This window comes from Ammospiza nelsoni, chromosome 1 (assembly GCF_027579445.1).
Source record: "Ammospiza nelsoni isolate bAmmNel1 chromosome 1, bAmmNel1.pri, whole genome shotgun sequence".
Taxonomy (NCBI): Eukaryota; Metazoa; Chordata; class Aves; order Passeriformes; family Passerellidae; genus Ammospiza; species Ammospiza nelsoni.
The window spans coordinates 31,769,913-31,786,720 of record NC_080633.1 but is presented as its reverse complement, the minus strand read 5'-3'; the positions used below and the strand labels follow the sequence as shown (position 1 = coordinate 31,786,720).

General features: G+C 39.3%; 1 protein-coding gene across 3 annotated transcripts in view; it reads right to left on the bottom strand.

Moving 5' to 3' along the window:
- ABCB5 (ATP binding cassette subfamily B member 5) overlaps nucleotides 1-16,193 on the bottom strand; it is a 34,277-nt gene extending 18,084 nt beyond the window's left edge. Inside the window, exons 1-15 of one of the 3 annotated variants that reach the window (XM_059490702.1) lie at nucleotides 16,118-16,193; nucleotides 15,329-15,419; nucleotides 14,217-14,304; nucleotides 14,032-14,080; nucleotides 13,057-13,201; nucleotides 12,546-12,612; nucleotides 12,124-12,315; nucleotides 10,799-10,970; nucleotides 9,687-9,811; nucleotides 7,127-7,301; nucleotides 6,720-6,833; nucleotides 5,744-5,854; nucleotides 3,265-3,390; nucleotides 1,836-2,039; nucleotides 479-649 (exon numbers count right to left, since the gene is read on the bottom strand). In XM_059490702.1, the coding sequence (XP_059346685.1) occupies nucleotides 479-649; nucleotides 1,836-2,039; nucleotides 3,265-3,390; nucleotides 5,744-5,854; nucleotides 6,720-6,833; nucleotides 7,127-7,301; nucleotides 9,687-9,811; nucleotides 10,799-10,970; nucleotides 12,124-12,315; nucleotides 12,546-12,612; nucleotides 13,057-13,201; nucleotides 14,032-14,080; nucleotides 14,217-14,304; nucleotides 15,329-15,377 (1,788 nt within the window). In that variant the 5' untranslated portion in view covers nucleotides 15,378-15,419; nucleotides 16,118-16,193. Of the gene's footprint in view, nucleotides 1-478; nucleotides 650-1,835; nucleotides 2,040-3,264; nucleotides 3,391-5,743; nucleotides 5,855-6,719; nucleotides 6,834-7,126; nucleotides 7,302-9,686; nucleotides 9,812-10,619; nucleotides 10,758-10,798; nucleotides 10,971-12,123; nucleotides 12,316-12,545; nucleotides 12,613-13,056; nucleotides 13,202-14,031; nucleotides 14,081-14,216; nucleotides 14,305-15,328; nucleotides 15,420-16,117 lie in introns of those variants that run through there. The other 2 variants (XM_059490710.1, XM_059490718.1) reach the window with 2 other exon arrangements.
- Between the last annotated feature and the right edge of the window lie 615 nt (nucleotides 16,194-16,808).

Sequence of the window (16,808 nt, the reverse complement as noted above, 5' to 3'; positions counted from 1 at the left end):
CCTAGAGCCATGGGGCTGCTGAAAGCAGAAAAAGAATGAAAATGGCTAAATTTCTTAAAATTTTGAAGCAACTATTCAATAAAGAACAATTAGTAGGGATATCAATAACATATACTTTTCTAGTAATCCACCTGAAAAAGGCCATTCTGTCCTCATACATGCCTTGATAAGATATCAACGATGTTTTACCAGCAAATGAACAATTATGATTTGAAAAAGGGAGTGCGGGAGACCTAAGTTACAGTTCCATAATTATTAATAATGCAAAACCAAAACCCCTAAAAATCAAAACCAATTTTCAAATAAATTTTTGATGGTTCAAAATCCTTGTTAAAACACTGAAATTGAGCATCCATCCAAATTTTATTTTCCAATGTTCTTGATTTGGATGGAAACCTGCACCGAAAACTTTACATTAAGTTTCCTTAAGTGTTTGTTGCACTTTTTCATGGCAGCTGCTAGCTCCAGTGAGTCCTACCTTATCAAGAGCTGCTTGCACTATGGATTCACTCTGAGTGTCTAATGCAGATGTAGCTTCATCCAGAAGAAGAATCTTGGGATTTCTTGCTAGGGCACGGGCAATGGCTATTCGTTGCTTCTGTCCTCCACTCAGCTGAGCCCCTCTTTCACCCACCATGGTGTTAAATTTCTGATAAAGGAGACAACAGAACAGAAGTTGTGAGACATCTCAAATCCTCACTTCTCAGTGCAACCCTAAGTACTCATCTTCTAGAAGATGTAGCTTCTTCCAGCTGACTCAAGCACAGGCAGAGCAAACAAAGAAGGGCGTCCATCCAACTGGCCCTTAGCCAAACCCTCCTACCCCCACATATTGTGCCTGCTTAACTTTGAACTTATGGTTCTTTAAAGATCTTTATTGATCACTCAGTGCTCCAAACCCTGGGGTTTCTCAAGGCAAGCCTGTAAAAAGGATCTCTGTATTTTCTGAATATTGCCTACCTTTCCAAAAGGGTTGGAATTATAGGGACACACCAATAGTGTGCCTCCCCCTTGGAGCTATGGTTTAGTTCCTACTGACCATATCACTTACTGCAAAGTCACAAGTCTCAAAGTCCACTGTAGTTTTTTATTACATAGCTATTTAAGAGCAAATATGAACAAATCACTCTTCCTGAGAACAAGGAACCTTGGAACAGATTGATGTGTTTGAAATGGCTCATACTTGAGAGATAGGGCCAAGCTCTCTAAAGTAGTAAAAGGATTTGAAATCAAATCCCAGGTGGGCACTTCTCCCACATTTTTTAACTTCAGTAGCAAAGACAAGGACGTATTACCCATTTATGAGGATGTGTTTAGAATGCTTGACCTTGCTTCTCAGCTCCATCCTGAAAGGAGTAAGGCACCTACTGCTAAGAGAGGGCTCAAAGCTGTGAATCTCCGAGGAAGAGCTTTGTAGCTGCTAAAGGGCATACTTATTTACTTCAGGGCATACTTATTTACCTCTTCCCACTCCCTGCTATTTCCTGTGAATGTTCAGACAGCTCCTGACAAAGGGCTCTGGATTTCTGGTTCTTCTTTTTAAAAACCAACTCTTCTATGCCTCATGGGATGGGTAGGGATGGCAATACAGCTGGGAAGCTTCCTTTCTCCTGAGTTAAGGCATTGACATTTTTTCCCAGACTCCAGTACAAGTCCTTTGAGAGCAACCAAAGGCACAATATCTAGTTGAAACACTCTCTGAACTGAAAGCTGCTTTAGGCAATAAGTATATTTTGAGAAGTTGTAGTATAACTTTGATTCCCAAGCTCTGCTCTCAGGACACCAGCCTAAATGGATCTTTTGTTCTTACACTCAAAGTAAATTCATCAACTTACATCAGGCAATCTAGATATAAAGTCAAAAGCATTGGCTTCCTTGGCTGCTTGCTCAATTTCAGCATCAGAAATGTCTTCTCTCCCATAGCGAATGTTCTCTGCTATTGTGGTTGCAAACAAAACAGGCTCTTGGCTCACAATGCCAATATTTTCTCGTAGCCACTTTGTATTAAGGGTCCGAATATCCCGACCATCTAAGGTAATCTGAGAGGAAAAAAGTGTCAAAGAAGTCAAGGAAATGCACTCTATTAATAATAAAGCAATTAATTACTCTTACTTGAATGAAGTATCAGCCACAAGGTCAAGAAAAACAAAATTGTCTTTAATAGAGAGCTATGTTGGGGGAGAAGCTACAATTGCAGTTTTTCCATTTGTTGCACAAGATGGAAAATTATGATGAGTGGCATAAACAGAGAAGACATCAGGGGCTTTTTTTCCCTCCTGTTTGTTATCCCCCCAATAACTGTCATGTCTGAGTTGGCTTAAGAATTTCACAGCTTCCTTGCACACTTTTTATGTGATTCTTGTGCCCCTATGCCAGTTTGTTGTCCTCACAGTTGCAGCTACACAATCATCTCTGTGGCTGTGCATAACACCAGATCAAAGAGTTCAAACTGACTAAAAGGAAAGGGAAAGTTATTTTTAACCTAGGTAATTTGCAGTGTGGTCCTATGAACATTGGCATTGACACAGCAAAATGAGGCATGGGGGCAGGAATGAACAGCCACAGGAAAACTAAGTTTAAGAAAGAACTGTGTTGAAAACAGCTGCCTTGATACCATAAATACTGATAGTTCAATTTTTCATATTTGAAATGTTTACCTACTTTCAACTAGCAGTAGTAACTATTAGTAGCATCCTTCAAATATCAAATTTTCTTAATATTTTGTTTCATTTACCTCATTTTTTTCCTTTGGAAATTTAATGTGGGTCATATTTACCATTTACCAACTGGATTTAGTGTTTAGTGGTAAAACATATACAATGTGTAATGATGGAAACTTCTGTGGGTTAGCAGATAGTGAAAAACAAGCCAAGAAATCAACCATTTAATAGGAAAACTCTCTGCAGGTTTTAGCTTACATTCAATGAAAATGAAGCAAAATACAGCAGGACTCTGTTGGATTATGCTTTGCCTAAAAATGTTTAGGGAATTTTAAAAATCAACAGTTGATAATTATTTTAAATTCAGATCTTGAAAGCCTTGTGTAATTTGCTGTTTTTGATGTAGTACTGTAAGAAGGAGCAGAATAATGAAGTCAAGCCAACAAGAGAAGATAGTTCATTTGAAATTTAAATTGTGGAAATATGAACTATACAGATATATGGTGAAATTCAGCCAAAATAGAAAACAAGATTCAGTCAATATGGGAAATTCATGCATGTCCTAATTGCTCTGAGTTTTTACAATTCCTTTGCAGACACTCACTTCTCCCTGGTCAGGATCATAGAATCTCTGCAGCAACTGAACAGTAGTGCTTTTTCCACAGCCACTGGCACCAACTAAAGCAATGGTCTTCCCAGTTTGAACTTTCAAGTTTAGACCTTTGAGGATCTGCAAATAAATAAAAAAAAAATTAAATATCTGTCTTAGTTTAACAAGTTTGATCAGCGAACAGTCTGTCAAGGTAAGTGTAGCTGTTGCTATCAAGGCAGTAGTGAGGGCCATAGTTTAAAGGTATGGCAACATTAATAATATAATTGTATAATTGTATTATTGACAACAATAATATAATGTACCTGGGAATATTCTGGAGCACTGACAGGAAAAAGTCTTCACCTATGCTTGTGAAATGTATTAGCCTTTGAAACAGGATGGCTGCATGCAACCTGCCTTTTGGGAATGGCCCCTAGATCCTTCTGGCTACCAAAACAAGCCTGGGAAATTGTTGAGAAGATTGATAACTGGAACGGGCCAAGTTCATGCCAAGAAACATTTTAAGAGTTCCCTTGCATAGACCATTGCATTCCATTGCCTGGGAAAATTCCCCAGCACACTCAAACTAATCTAGACACAGCCACACTACTCTGAACTTCATAGCTAATTTTCTTCAATTTGTGTGATCTAGTAGCAGGCTTGGGGTTTTAAATTATCCTGCTGTCTTCCATTTTCCAGGGCATAATAATTATGAATCTCACAGAAAATTATTTTCAGGTGCAAAAAGGTATCACTGAAAACCAAGCCTGCTTTCTTCTATTTTTAAAATATAAATGGCTGTTTTGATGAAGTAATTGCTGGGAAGCCCTTAATAAGTCCCATTCCTTATTTTTAACAGTCTCAGCAATCTGAAGAGTAGCTGCAGTTAATGATATAATTTTTTGCTATTTTCACATTTAGAGAGCATTTTACCTCAAAAGATGTCCATGTCATTACAAGTAATGCTGTGTAGTTGCCAAAATATTTGGCTGCTATGGGAACTCTTCTTGTTTATACCCGGCTGATTTATAAGTTTGCCTACACATGTTTTTGCAATGAGAGATTAAAATAGTTGCAATATTCCTCTCCTCTCGCATTATTACATCCACCCAGTTTTACATCCCCAGGAAGCTGATATCCTGGTGCCTGTATTAGCAAGAATGAACTTTATTCTAGATACCATAATATTTCCACATGCAACTAATTACTACCACACACTAGGCTAGTTCTAATTCTCTTTCATCAGGCAATGTATTGCCAAGATCAAACCAATAGAAACTGTACTCCTTAGAGTTCTTTGGTTTGGTTTTACCTCAACAGGGAAGGGTATAATATGTTGCATCAACTGCTTGAGAGATTGTGGGTAACTTCTACACAGCTTTGCTGATTCCTTTGGTTCTACTAAATAACATTGATGCTCTTAGTAGGGAGAGCTGCTGACTGATTTGGGAAGGATGAGAAATATTTCTTATTTCCCTCCCATTTGGTGTGTTGACCCACAACATAGCTCAGCAGCCTGAATAGGATTTTTAGGAAGAAGGATGAAAACTCTGTTATGTGCCTTCTGATTTCTGAGCCAAGAGGGATAGAAGATGCATTGTAAAAAATTCAGTTAAGGAGAAAGCCCAGCTCTGAATCTGACCTGCAAATATCCCAGTGTCCTGGAAACAGATTTATGCACAATGGGACAGACCTCAGATGACTGAGTTGGGAACAGCCACCTTAAAAAACAGCCAGAGAGGTACAAACATTCCCATGCTCACCGCTAAATCAGCATGTCAAGTTTTTCATTGTTGACATTTGACATCTCTATTTCCACCTTGTTCTTCACCAAGGAAGAAAGTAATTTGCTACTGGTCTTTCTCTTTCACTTTCATCAAGGTGTTTAAAAGATTGTAAGAAAATACTGTAAGCAGAGAGGTCAAACCAACTGTGCCACCACAAAAGTAATCACCATGACATGACGTACACAGGTCACTAATGGAAACTGAACTAGCAAAGAGCAGGCACGACAGTTTCTTGAACAGCAATTTTAGCGTATTTCCAAAACAATGTTTGACTTCCAAATGTACATTTAGGATGATATGTTCACAAAAATACACTATCAATGTATTGAAAGTCCATCTCTGATAATTTTCCACACAGGATGTCGTAACTCCAAAGAGCCAAGAAACTGGAAAAAAGTAATTTTCTGGTTTAACTGCTTAAAGTCTGGAAGCCTTAATGAAAGATTTTGAAAAATCTTATTTGATTTATCAAAACTCTTTTTCATAGAAATTCAGACTAGGGGCAACACATATTAGATTTGTCCTCCAGAAGAGAATGAGTTACACAGTGACAGTAGATCTAGAGCATTGTCTTTGTGCATCATTGGGAGGAAAATTATGTCCCATTCCCCAAAACAGGAATGCATTTCACATTCAAGAAGAAAATTAGACAAACAACATGGACACAAGTTGAATAAGTTCAATAGTCTAAACAGATCACTTACTTTAATATCAGGTCTGGAAGGGTAACTGAAGTGGATGTTTCTGAATTCAATTTCTCCTACGAGTTTGTCTGGCTTGTAACCTTCCTTAGAACTGCTATCTATGAGCCGTTTCTGGAAAGAGGTTTGTAAAATAAATTGGTGGTTATTTCTCTTTTGGAACTGTTATTTCTGCTACATGCATTGGTCTTTACTTTCTCAGATGCTGGTTTACTCTGCATTTTACATTGTAGCAGAACTGCTGCATTTTACCTGCAGAATGCTAAATATGGGGGAACATCAAATTGTAAATTTTACTTGACAAATATAGTGCATTTTCAAAAGCAACAAAATCCATAGCAGAAAATCTATAATTGCAGAACTTAGATGCATTCTCTTGCAACCAAAACATGGGCCTCAGTAATCTGCATATGAGGGTTTTATACTCACATGAAAAAGAATGATGTAGCCATTTCTCCATGAACTTTTGATTCCTACTTCAAAATATTTTATATACACAGATATGCAATTGCGGCATAGCACAGCAAAATCAAGATAATTATATGGAAAACCTTTTTTATAGCAACATCAGCATTACAGATTATTATTGTTATAACTTTCAATAGTGATATTAATCCCCTCTTCACCAATTCCCCCTCCTCAATAAACCCCATCTCAGCTGAATTTGTGCATACATGCATTTTTAAAAATTAGTATAGTGCCATACTACTTTCCCTCTGGTGCTGAAAGTCTAATATTAGAGAAAAACCTCAACTATATATCTCAGACACACATATAGGGTTTTCCAGCTTTCACTCTAACAAAGAGGCTGGTTTTTTAGATCAATGAAAATATGGGTTTCTGTAATAAACATCTATAGAGTGGATTTGGGGCCTTAGAGCGCTTTTGTTACATTTCTCAAGGGAAAAAAAATAAAAAGGAGAAGGAGTGGGAGCTAAGTTGGTTGAAAGGCTTCTATTCTATGTAGTTAGGTCTTTACCTTATTGATAATCTTATATATTTCATAGGCAGCCCCACGTGCATTGGCCACAGTCTCCAGGTTAGGAGCTGCCTGTCCCAGGCAGAAAGCTCCGACAATCACAGAGAAGAACACCTGTGGGAGACAGAGAGGAGCATTGCAATTAATTATTACAGTGCCACCAGTGCCTACGTGGGCACTAGAAAGATTTAAGCACCAGCTCTAGCTTATTCATCCCACCTTACAAATAGAGTCCAAGACAATCCAACTTCTTTGATTAAAAGCAAGATGAATACCATTCAGTTGTTTTATACTGAGTGAGTCTCTAACAACTAATTAGTAAGCACATGTCAGGAAACAGAGACACCACTTGCAAAACTTTCCCTGAAGATACAGAGCATTTTTCAAAGCTGCATTGCTGTACTTACAATTAACACACGGCCGATGTCATAATGTGGATCCTCAGCAGTGAGTTTGGTCCCATACCAAAATGCAAGGGCATAGGATCCAAAGATAAAAAATTGTGAAAGACCCAGGCATGTGTTAGTGGTAATGGATTTTTTCATTCCAACACGTTTAGCCGCCTCTAAGTTAGCATCGTATCTGAAAGTGAGTAAGGAAACCATTAATTTGACAGGTACCACATGCCATTCTGGTTAACACTTCCCAGTGCCCTTTTCTTAATTAACAGTATTTATGTAGGAAAAACAATTAAAATCTCAAAGGGAATACAGGGTTTTGTTTGTTTGGGTTTTTTTTTTTTTGTTTCTTTTTAAGAGAGGACTATTAGGGAGGTAATTAATTTGAATAAATCTACTCTGACATATGCCGACAATATTGGCATATTGTTGTCAAAGACATTCAGAAAATAATGAAGTATCACAACTTCGTTATCACAATGGAAGACACAACAGCACTCTTGAACTCCTTGTTTCCATTAAACCTGAAAGGAAACCTTGAAAAAGTTTTAGCAGCATCGTTCATCACAAAGGTAAAGGTCAGTTGTCCACATTTAAAACAAGCAAAATAAAAACAAAATTCTCCAAAAACCCCAGGCAACAGGAAAGGAGATAAATGAGAGCTCCCTCCAAATGCAAAGCTGTTTTCTTACTGGCCATTTTGGGATGTCAAGTATTTTTCCTTGGGTCAGTTTATTGATTGAAATATATAACCAGTGGACACAGAAAATCAGTATAGAGACTAACAAGTTCAACTAGAGAATTATTTTTTCCAAGGATGGTTCAAATTCATTCACTCATGCATAGTTTTCAGCAAATAGCTTTCATTTACTCAAGCTCTTTATGCAAACTGTAGCCTAGGAATAGTGTAACTTTCTACCCATAATCAACATGGTCAATAGCTTGCACTCTTTTCCCAGTACATATTTTCAATAAAGTACAACCCCATTATAGGAAGACATGCAATTAATTCAGCTGGGAAGCAATCATAAAAAAACCCCTGCATTCATTTTGTTCATGTAAATTTCTAAGATGCCACCAGTGCTGTATTTGTTAGTCAAACACATTAAAATATTTTGACTTGATTGTGCTGTTAAAACCAGGCCCTAAGTTTGAGTCAGCGGCATCATAGGTCTTCCAGGGAAATGGGTACGGCATTTAAGTAGAGTAATAAATACAGGTGATCACTCCAACACTGAGGAAAAGCCAAGCCACTGCCTGCAACTAAAGGTGATTGAAGATCCCTTGCAAGAGTAAACTTTTGCTGCAGTGGAAGCACTGTGCAGTGAAAGGATGCTTTTCCTAACTCTGAGGTCAGCATTCAAGAGCTGTGTAGGAGTCACAATCCACTATCTGAAAAATGCACTCCCTGGTAGGAGCTTGTCCTTAGTAGAAGATATTCCTAGGGGAGCCACTATGTTTGTTTGGGGCTTTTAGATTAAACGGAAGTAGAACTGTAGAGGAGGCTGACTGGTCAATCATAAAAAGGAAAGGTCTTACTTGACTCAGGTATCAATTATTTTGACTTTAGGCAAAGTATTTTGAATTAATATTGACAGGTCCTGTATTTAATTTTCAGACACTGGTAATTGCAGAATATGGGGAGAAGGGCAGGGGGCAACTTATCTGGGTCATCTTAGGGGCTTTGTTTTGCCTTTAATGTGCAAACAGGAACAAATGTCCAAATACTGTTGCATCTTAAAAACAAATTCCAGTGAGCAGAAGACAGGGCTATAAGATAGTCAGAGCTCAGTTTCTGGAAGCAAATACAGGAGCAGACTGTAGGATCCTAAGCTGGGGTGGACACCACCTTAAAAATTCTGCACAAGACTAAGGCAAACATGAGTTGGAAAAGATAGAAGAATTTCGTGGGGCATATGGATCAGGTCATCTGCTTTGCCTTTCCCAGCTGCATGGAACCAGTGATGCCTGATATTTGTATAAAAATTTATTGCTTATGCTTGTTGAGTTATCTGATATGCAGGTCAAAAAGTTTGTGGCCAGCCACAATAATTTCACCTTGTATGTATGACTACGGCCAATGCTGGGCAGCTACACTTGTTGTTTGCAAATCATTAAAGCTGCAAGTCATTGTAAAAGCCAGAAATGTGTTTTTGCCCAAGGCTGTTATCCAGTGTAGTTTAAAAATAAGCTCGGCAATCAAAGTCCAGAGCAGTAGCACAAATGCTCTAGAAGATAAGCAACTGACTGCATGCTTTGCTGCATCTGGCTCGTGGGAAAGGTAACCTTCCCACCACTTCCACATTCAGTTCAACTCCAGATCTCAATCAAAGGAGAAATTTTCATCTCTGCTGCAGTGACAACACCAAGTAGTCTGTATTCACTGACTAGGTCTATTTGCACACCTTCATTTTCAGATTATTTGTCCACTTATAGAAAGACAAAATGACACAAAGGAGAATCTCATCCCTCTCCCCCTCCTCCCCAAAAAAATCCCCACAAAACAAATCCACAACTAAATGTCCTTGCCATATTTTAAATATGGTTATTTATTAATTTTAAAACTTACTTCTCTAAAGACTTTTGCTGTCCATTGAAAGCCACAACAGTCCTGATTGCTGTCAAAATTTCTTCTGCCACAGCTCCTGCTTTGGCATAAGCAGACAGCTCTTTAGCAGTAAGGGATGCCAGGAGCTGTGAAGGTGGAAAACAGCTGTTATTGCAGCCTGCTGAAAGAATACACACACTGTCTTGGTGAATAACAACAATCCCACAAGGTGCACAAGACCAGACTCAGCAACGTGGGAATCAGCTTCTCCCCATGTCCTGAATTTCCCTCAAATAGAGTTCAATTTATCATTGTCTCCTCATTACAATCAAAGGCTACACAAACATCATGAGCTTCCTGACCGATCTGCTCTCCTCCCAAGCCTACAAACTACACTGGGAAGAGTGAAGCAGGAGGTGCTGTAGCTGCTCTGACTTTCTGAGGTGTTCAGACACTAGAACACCAGCCAATATTGAAGTAAGCAAGAAAATAACATTACAGCCTCTAGCATTCTTTTTCTTAGCTTATTTGTAATGCTTCAGGTAGGAAAAACCCCATAAAATCATATAAATAGCCATTCAGGAGTATAAGCCATACACATTAATGTGGCAAATAGTGCATAAGGGGAAAGTTTTCCTGTCTGAAAGGAACACCTCTCCAGCCATTTCACTGATTTATATCACTTCAGTTTTCAGCAGCTGTATGTACCTGCATAGCTGTATAGATTTATTCTGTACACAGCATGAAATTTGGTAAATTATTTGCAAGAGATGTGGTACATGCATGTACAGATGGAAAGAGGTTGAAAGGTATTTGTGCTAGGAGGGAGAAGCGAGGGCTTCCCCAGTGCTTGCCATGAGGAAATTGCTGTGCCAGAAAGATGCTCTGATGGAGATTGTGCTTATGCAACACGGCATAAGGACAGGATGTGCAGACAGAAGGAACAGAACTTACAAGATTGTGCTTGGGAACCCAGAGAAAGGCTGCAGGAGGAGTAGAAATCAAAGTAAGAGTGGGACCAACCTCCCAAATTAGAAACCACATTAGGTTTCTCCCATTCTCTGCCCCTTTTCTGTGCATAGCAATTGTAAGGTTTTTCTGGTTTCTTTGTTCAAAAATCCCCACACACTTACAGTTGACCAAACTGCTGCTGATGCAGCAAGAAGTGGGCTGACTGACATAACCACCAGAGTCAGCTTCCACCCATAGATGAATCCTATAATAAGCCCTGACAGAAACGTGGAAAAAAACTGCAGAAATATACTGATCTTGTCTCCGATGCCTTCACGGATGGTGTTGATGTCACTTTAAATAACAATAATAAAAAGAGATTTGTTAGTATAGAATTACTCTCATTTTGACTCCCTCCCCCTTTTCTTGCTGTGTGGCCTCATGTCAGGAGCTTTGCCATTTCTTAACTGGCAAAAGAAAATTTCTGACCACAGCTACTGAACAGTACCATTTAGGCTCTTCTGTAGCCAAAACACAGCAGAAGCCTCCTGTTTTTAAAGAATAACTTTCTGTATTCTCAACATTCTCTGCTGTTTCTGTGCCATGTCACTAGGTCACCAATGACCTAGTTTCCTCATCTGGCATCCAAATGGAGCAATGTGAGTAAACAATCAAGCAGCCTCTTCATCCAACTTGACCATCTCTAAAAGATTTCTTCTGCTCAGCTCTCTGATGCTTTTTATGTTTGTAATTTTGGCTATTGACTCAGATAAAGAGCCACCTCCATTCCATCATACCATTATTTGGAATAACCTCAATTTTTCTTACGAATTTCCTTCCTTATTTTCTCTTCCCAGAACACACAGATGTTAGAGTTGAGAGTGGTTTCATTTAAGCTTCTCATACACTTTTCAGGACAGATGTGTCCAAAGCTACTATAAAATCCAGAAAAAAAGTATTAAAAAAAAAGTACTGTTCACACATATAATCCCATAGCTAAAGGGCATTACAGTCCTCACCCCTAAATCTATTTAAGTTTATGGAACTACTCCAAAGACTTTAACTGGCTAGATAGAATACTATGAGATACAAGTACAAGCCACACTTGTACAAGTACTAATACTGAAGTCCAGGCTCATTTCCATTCAATGAAGTGTCAGCTTTTGGTGTGTATAAAATAGGTGGAGACAGCAGAACTGTTTGTTTAGCAGTGGCTGAACATGTACTTCATGGACTTCAGAAAGCCGGTGTCAGGCATTTCGTGAAAAAAAACCAAACTCTTCCAATGCACATACTACAAACAGCACAAATGAAGCTGAAAAGGATAATGAATTTCCCACTTTGAGTTGTAATATATCACACTTTAGGTTTGGTAGGTGTTTTTTTTATGTTTTTGGTTTTTTTAAACTCTCTATAGGCTATTCTGCCGAGATAAATGTCAGTTTACTTTTAAGTGCCATACTTGGGTGTGTGTATATGTGTGTGAAAACCAAAACAGAGCCCTCACTCTGTCAGTCTGGTGTTCAATGTTCCTATTTGGGTAGTATCAAACCAAGCCATCTCTTGATGGAGCACTGCAAAGAAGAACTTCTGCCGGATCCTTGCAGTTTGCCTTGTAGCAGTAACCAAAAATGTCCACACTTGGATCATGCTCAGGATCAACACAGCGAAGCCAATTGCCACGTAGTAGTAAGCATACCTGGGATAAAGGAACAAAAGCCCATGTGATCCCACTGTAGCTCATGAGAGAAGTTAGACACACAGAACAGCAACTAGTCTTCATTAATCACACCAAAGCAATCAGCTTCAGTAAATACTGAAGCTTGTGGTGCATTATTGGGAAGGCAAATATGGCTTCTGCTCAAACAGATAACACAGTAAAAGAAAACCCACTAATACATTATTATCAGGATAACTACAGACCCTTACTTTGTCATTTCACCTTCTATATCCACACTTGGATCTGATGGGCAGCTGGAATTGTTTACTGAAGTATCTGTGAAGAGGAAATAAAAAGTAGGAATATTTGTGGAAGTGCTATATAGAGGAACTGATACATAGTAATATGGGGTCATCAGGTTTGGGAATGATTTGTATTTTGCAAGTGGAGTCTTGCAATACAAACTTAAATACAAAATTATTTGGAAAATATACATTTATTTTTAAGCAATTAGTGATAACGGAGGTTGATTGTACTCCCTACTATCTTAACAAAGTCAAAGTACATTCATAAAGTGCATATCGAATGCTTTGGTTTTGCCCTGGTCTAGTCATTAAAGGTGGATTGAAATGCCTGGGTTATTTCCAGCAGGATGAGTGTTGCTCATAATACGCTCCCTTAGATATGTACCATTGAATAGTCTGGGGGGGAAAAAAAAAATCTTAGCTTCAGTAGCAAAACACAGCCAATATGTAGAGAAATTGAATTTAAACTTTTTACCATTGGATTGCACGCCACTTAGCACAAAGCTGTTTGTCATCTCTCCAAAGATAATGATCATAAGTGGCATTCCAGTGCCATTTGCAGCTGCTGCAACCAAACCAATTATCATCAACAGGACATCCACCCCGTCAGCATAGCGAAACTATGTAAGCATTAGAAAGAAAAAAAACAAGAGAGAAAAGTGACATTACACCTGACAGTTCATGTATTTGCTACAGTACAGCAGACTTGCAGAACATGCTTCATCCACATATTCTAAGTAGCAGCACTCCAGTTGAAGGTAAACTCAGTACATAAGGATTTTGTAGTAGTGCAATGCATCTTTAAATTAGTACCCAGGCTGCTAAGAGAATGCTGGCAGGACACAGATTCTTAGTCTGGGAAAAAAGCTACATGCTTGCAAGTGATGATGACCTTTGTAGAATATATTGTGCTTTGTGTTCCGTTGAGTTACATATTTACTAAGATAATGCCTCTACTATGTAAACAAAAGTGAGTTATTGACCAGCACCTGGCTTATACCTACCAGTAGAAAATGTTTTCAGCAGAGGTAGATCGTACCTTAAGACTTGTCGACCCCTGAAGCTTTGTTTTGTTTGGGGAAGGGTGTGAATTTAAACTGCTATAGATATCCCAGGATGTGGTTAATCTGAAATCGGAGCATTTTATTCCTGACTGGTCTGACTTACTCAAAGTATAAACATACATGGAATAAACCGCAGAAGAATAAAACTTTTCTTGTTTCAGAATAATCAAGTCCACATGCAAGAGCTATTTTGTTTGGGAGTAGCTGTGCTACAGAAAACTGCCACAAAACCATTATCACTGGTTCTCAGAGAGCAGGTGTAGAATCAGTAGTCCTCAAGCTTCCTCTCCAATGTTTGTTTGCCTATGAATTGTCATTCATAACAAACTCACTACGTCTAATAAAGAAAAGAAAGTATCAAGCAGATCATTAGACAGGGCACTAACCAGCTCAAGAATGCCAACCATTCGTTTCTCTGGCTTCTCATCTTCCTTCCTAGAGTAAAGTACAAAAGACTAATTAAGATGAGGGTTTTTTTTTAGCAAACCTGTATTAAACTCTTCTCCTCCTTCCCCTGCCCTTCTGATATCCCCATACACCCAGGTAAGTTAAAGTTAAAAAAAATACCTACATTTCCTTCTTGGGCTTTGACTGGTCAATTTGTTCTACATGTTCTTCATGGTGCAAAGAAGGATCATCACACTCCTTGTATCCAGATTCTGTGAAATAAAAATACTTTCTTAGCATACTAATCCATCTATTGTACTACTTTCTTGTGTCTTTCACTGCTGATTCTTTTGCATTTAAAGACTAGTTTTTTCTCATGTTCTTGGGAGGAAGTTTCAAGAAAAATTCACCAGGCTCTGTCTCTTCAGTTCATCTTTATTTCTAGAAAAAGTTTCCATGTCCATTTCTGGGATGGAAACAACATTTTATAATTACAATGTATTTATCCAGAAAGATTATCAAAGACTAAAAGAAAAAGAAAGTTAATTCTTCCTTCCAATGCCTGCACAACTCAATGCAAATTAGGAGAAGTCCTCACAAAATTGCTTATAGTGAAGGTTATAATTGCTGTAGTTAACACCGGATAGGTGGGAGTTAACTAAAGAATCATGTCCTTGACTCTAATAAACATCTTCACTATTCAATTGCAGCAGTTGTTACATGTCCCATTTCCTTTGTGCTGGCTGGGAGCTCCAGAAAGTTAGATGAAAGCATAATCCTCCCCAGGAAGCTTATAGTTCTAAATACATCAAATAAGACATAAAAATATATTTAAAGAAACAGATGAGTAACCACAGTGGGGAGCCACCTGTAAAACAAAAAGAGACAGGGTGCTCCCCATACCAGCCACGCCCAATTTATATTTATCTTAACTTTTGCTGCTGAATCACAATGAAAATAATTTTTTACCTACTGTTTTAAGGTTAGTTGGCCTACAATGTGTGTTTGAGACAACAATTTGAAAGCAGTAACATTCTTCCAGCTTACCTCAGGTGAATTTTCATGCCCAGGCTAGGACCCTCCTGAACAATTTTACAAATACAAATCAATTTTGTTGAACTTGAAGGAATGATTCACACAAAAAATATTTTATAGGTGTGGCTTCAATTCACTCATTCATAGGAAACTCATGTTATCGCCTACAAAATCACTATGGCAATCAGGAGAGCTTCACAACATTGTTTAGTTCAACTCTGTGGAACATATTCTTCAAACACACGTGGTGTTCCTTCTTACCAGGATCAGAGAGGTTCTGTTCTTTGGAATTTGAAGAGTAGTCCTGCATTGTTCTTTTTGTTGCGTGCTTATGAGAGAGTCACATTAGAACCTGAAATAAGCCCCCCCCCAACAAAACACTTCGATTTAGTAAATATTTAAAGACTTCAAATCTGTGGGTTTTTCCATTACTCATCACATTTTGGTCTAAACATGATTCTACTTAAATAGAAAGACTAGAAAAAGAAAAAAAAGGTAACAGTGTGAAAAAATAAGTACTCTTAGTGAGATATTAAGAACAGTGCACAGTATTACTAAGCAACTTAGGTCAGTAGCCTGTTTTAGTAGTCTGTTATGATAAATCCTGAAATTACCAACATAAAAGTTACTGTAAGCAATCTCTTTCAGAATAGATGATTTCCCTCATTACCTTATGTTTATTTAGAAATAAACGAACAGCCATAACATGGTCATGAGTACAACGATAAGACACGCAGTTTTTAAGCCATGTTATACTAGGATGCATTTAGAGGCCGTAAAGAACCGATGCTCTTAGTTTCCCCCAGGCTCCTCTTCCTAATCTATCAAATATACCGGTTAAAAAGAAAAAGAAAGAACAACAACAACGAAACCCCTAGCAAGAAGCTGCACATGAATCTGATGAAGCCTAAAACAACATTGATAAGAAAATGCTTAATCAATCTCAGATAAAGTGGAAAAATAGAGAAAAAAACCCAAAACCCCAAATCCGACAACAAACACCTGTCCGCTTTCTGACTGTGCTTTCCCCCTCTGGTTATTTCAGCTCACCTTCACAGCCCGCCCGCGGTGGTGCTGCAGCCCCGACGGCGCGGTGCGCGCAGGGCGAGCCCGCAGCGCCCGGCCCGGCCCGCCTTTATAGCGGCAGCGGCACCGGCAGCGGCAGCGGCGCCGCCCGTCCGGGCTTTGTAGCGGCAAAGGCACCGGCAGCGGCACCGCCCGCCCGTCCGGGCTTTGTAGCGGCAAAGGCACCGGCAGCGGCACCGCCCGCCCGCCCGCGGCTCGGGTTGCGGATGAAGGTCATCGCCGCGGCCGGGCAGAGCCGCCCAGGATAAGGGGCCTGCCGAGGGATGCCGGCCGGCTCCTGCCCTCTGTCGCCTTTCAGGAGCCGCCCGAGGGTGTCCGAGCCTGCGAAGCGCGCACGGAGAGCCCATCAGCCCCTTGCCGCAGCACCGCTTCCATCCTTCTGTGTCACTCTCACAGAATAGCTAATGTTAGAAGGGGACCACTGGATGTCATCTGGCCCAACCTTCCTGCTCTAGTGGTCATCTAGAGGGCATAACCTAGTATTGATTGGTACAGATATATTTTGAATATTCCCAGTGAAGGAGGACTCCACAGCCTCTCTGGGAACCTGTTGGAGTGCTTGATCACCTGCACAATGCAGAAGTTCTTCCACATGTTCAGGTGGAACTTTTATGTCTTCCACTTTCTGCTTGTTGCCCTCTACCCTATTGCCTGG